The sequence below is a fragment of the Myotis brandtii genome, unplaced genomic scaffold (genome assembly GCF_000412655.1).
Source record: "Myotis brandtii unplaced genomic scaffold, ASM41265v1 scaffold725, whole genome shotgun sequence".
Taxonomy (NCBI): Eukaryota; Metazoa; Chordata; class Mammalia; order Chiroptera; family Vespertilionidae; genus Myotis; species Myotis brandtii.
This window is the reverse complement of record NW_005370862.1, coordinates 916,828-919,277: the sequence shown is the minus strand read 5'-3', so window position 1 is coordinate 919,277 and position 2,450 is coordinate 916,828. Positions and strand designations below refer to the sequence as shown.

Genomic DNA, 2,450 nt, shown 5'->3' with positions numbered 1-2,450 from the left:
CAGAGTCCTCCCAGCTACAGTCTCAGACCCAGCAGAGTCCTCCCAGCTACTGTATACACAGATCCTGCAGAGTCCTCCCAGCTACAGTCTCAGACTCTGCAGAGTCCTCCCAGCTACAGTCTCAGACTCTGCAGAGTCCTCCCAGCTACAGTCTCAGACTCTGCAGAGTCCTCCCAGCTACAGTCTCAGACTCTGCAGAGTCCTCCCAGCTACAGTCTCAGACTCTGCAGAGTCCTCCCAGCTACAGTCTCAGACTCTGCAGAGTCCTCCCAGCTACAGTCTCAGACTCTGCAGAGTCCTCCCAGCTACAGTCTCAGACTCTGCAGAGTCCTCCCAGCTACAGTCTCAGACTCTGCAGAGTCCTCCCAGCTACAGTCTCAGACTCTGCAGAGTCCTCCCAGCTACAGTCTCAGACTCTGCAGAGTCCTCCCAGCTACAGTCTCAGACTCTGCAGAGTCCTCCCAGCTACAGTCTCAGACTCTGCAGAGTCCTCCCAGCTACAGTCTCAGACTCTGCAGAGTCCTCCCAGCTACAGTCTCAGACTCTGCAGAGTCCTCCCAGCTACAGTCTCAGACTCTGCAGAGTCCTCCCAGCTACAGTCTCAGACTCTGCAGAGTCCTCCCAGCTACAGTCTCAGACTCTGAAGAGTCCTCCCAGCTACAGTATCAGACTCTGAAGAGTCCTCCCAGCTACAGTCTCAGACTCTGCAGAGTCCTCCCAGCTACAGTATTAAACTCTGCAAAGGACAGACCCGGGCCCCCATGGTGACCACAGAGGGACCGGATGTTGGAAAGATCTCAGTGGCCAGCGTGGGCCTGCCCACCACCACACAGAAACAGGACGGCAGAATGTGCGGACCCTACCATGTGACAGCGTGTTCTCTGGGCCCCAGTATTGGCACATGTAGGTGTACTTAGGAGAACTTCTGGGGTGACCCTACCAGGCTTTCCGAGGAGAGGACTACTGCATCTCTGGACAAGTGGACATTTGGATCTGGGGTTTGGAACCACAGACCCCAATCTCATCCTTCAGGTCTGCCCCAGAGAGGAAGGTAAGCAGGACCCACACAGACCTGGGCTGGACGGGCCACCTGCCTGGGAGGTTCCGGCCTACGGTGCAAGCAGTGTCCAGAGGGGGCTGACCGGGAGTGTTCTGCGTGAGTGGAGTGTGTATGTGGGGTATGTGTGCGGAGGGGTGACTGTGGGGGTTTGTCTTGGCAGCGAGGCTGGCTGTGAAGGTCACCCAGGGGCACAGCCCAGCCATTGATGCCTCTGCACAGATGTGTGACCCCCCCTGCCCTGCACCTCCCGGAGCCCACACTCTCTAGCCGGTGGCGGTCCCTAGCTGTCGGGTGAAAACCGGGTTTACTGGGAGCCTTCCCACAACACTGCCAGAGCCCTATTAGTTTCTCATTTGTCCTTTTGGCCCTGGGTCCAGGGGACTTGCTGCTGGTGGCCAAGCGCTGAGTGCAACAGCGGGAGGTGCACAGGGCCACCCGCCGCCGTGGCTGGGGCTCAGGATCAGATCCAGCAGGAGGGGCCCTGCCCACCAGTGCAAGCGGCCCCCTCTAGGCCCCTGGGCAGCCCGGTCTCATTCAGCACAGGCTCCACGGCCAGACCCTCGCCCACGCAGGCTGCCTGTGCCCGGGCGGCACACGCACAGGTGCCCGGAGGCCAGGTGGGAGCTCCCAGCAGCTGTGCTGTCACGGGCTCTGATCTCCCAGCACCTGGATCGTCACGTCACTCAGAGCGACACGCACCGTCACCGCGAGCTGCAGGGGATTCGGAGTTTAGTCAGAACGCCACCGACCATGCAAAAACAGTAAAATCTTACTGGGAAGGATGTTGGGGTATCTGTTCTTGTCTCTGTTTTCTTCTTTATTGGCCTGTTCAAACGTTCCTTGCATGTGTCCGGACGGCAGCGACTGGAAGGGAACACAGCGGAGACACTCAGTGTGACGAATCCTAGCACGGAGTTCTGTCAGCTTCCCTGGGAGACAGGTCTCTGATCCCACCACTGCCTGTCACCTCATCAATTGTGACAGATCACTATCGGCTCCACGTAGCGCTAAAGCAATGGCTTGGTCGTTGGGAACTGTGTGCCAGCACCTGCCACTTCCTGACCAATATTCTGTAAACCTAAAACTGCTCTAAAAAAGTCTATTCAACGTAGTAAATTAAAAAGAAGAAAAATAAAAAGCCCTGAGAAGCCCCTGCCTTCCTCGGAAGGTGAGGCGGCTGCAGGGGTGGGTGGGGATGGCAGGAGAGGCCTGGTTCTCCTGGCTGACACCCAGCATGTGGCCTGGCATCTGCCCCAGATGGAGACAGACTGACGCTGCAGCTCCATGGGCGGCACCGAGCGTCGCTGGGGCGAGAGAAAGGACGTGCTCCGGCACCTACCACCGAGCCAGGTTCCAGCTGGGGAAGGACCGCCTGCCCGCCCACCTGCGC

At 58.5% G+C, this 2,450-nt stretch overlaps 1 protein-coding gene across 1 annotated transcript in view; it reads right to left on the bottom strand.

The window, feature by feature from the left end:
- Positions 1–2,450, bottom strand: part of PTPRE (protein tyrosine phosphatase, receptor type, E) — a 70,423-nt gene that overhangs the window by 21,886 nt on the left and 46,087 nt on the right. Inside the window, exon 5 of the mRNA XM_014530149.1 lies at positions 1,834–1,924. Within this exon, the coding sequence (XP_014385635.1) occupies positions 1,834–1,924 (91 nt within the window). The remainder of the gene's footprint in view (positions 1–1,833; positions 1,925–2,450) is intronic.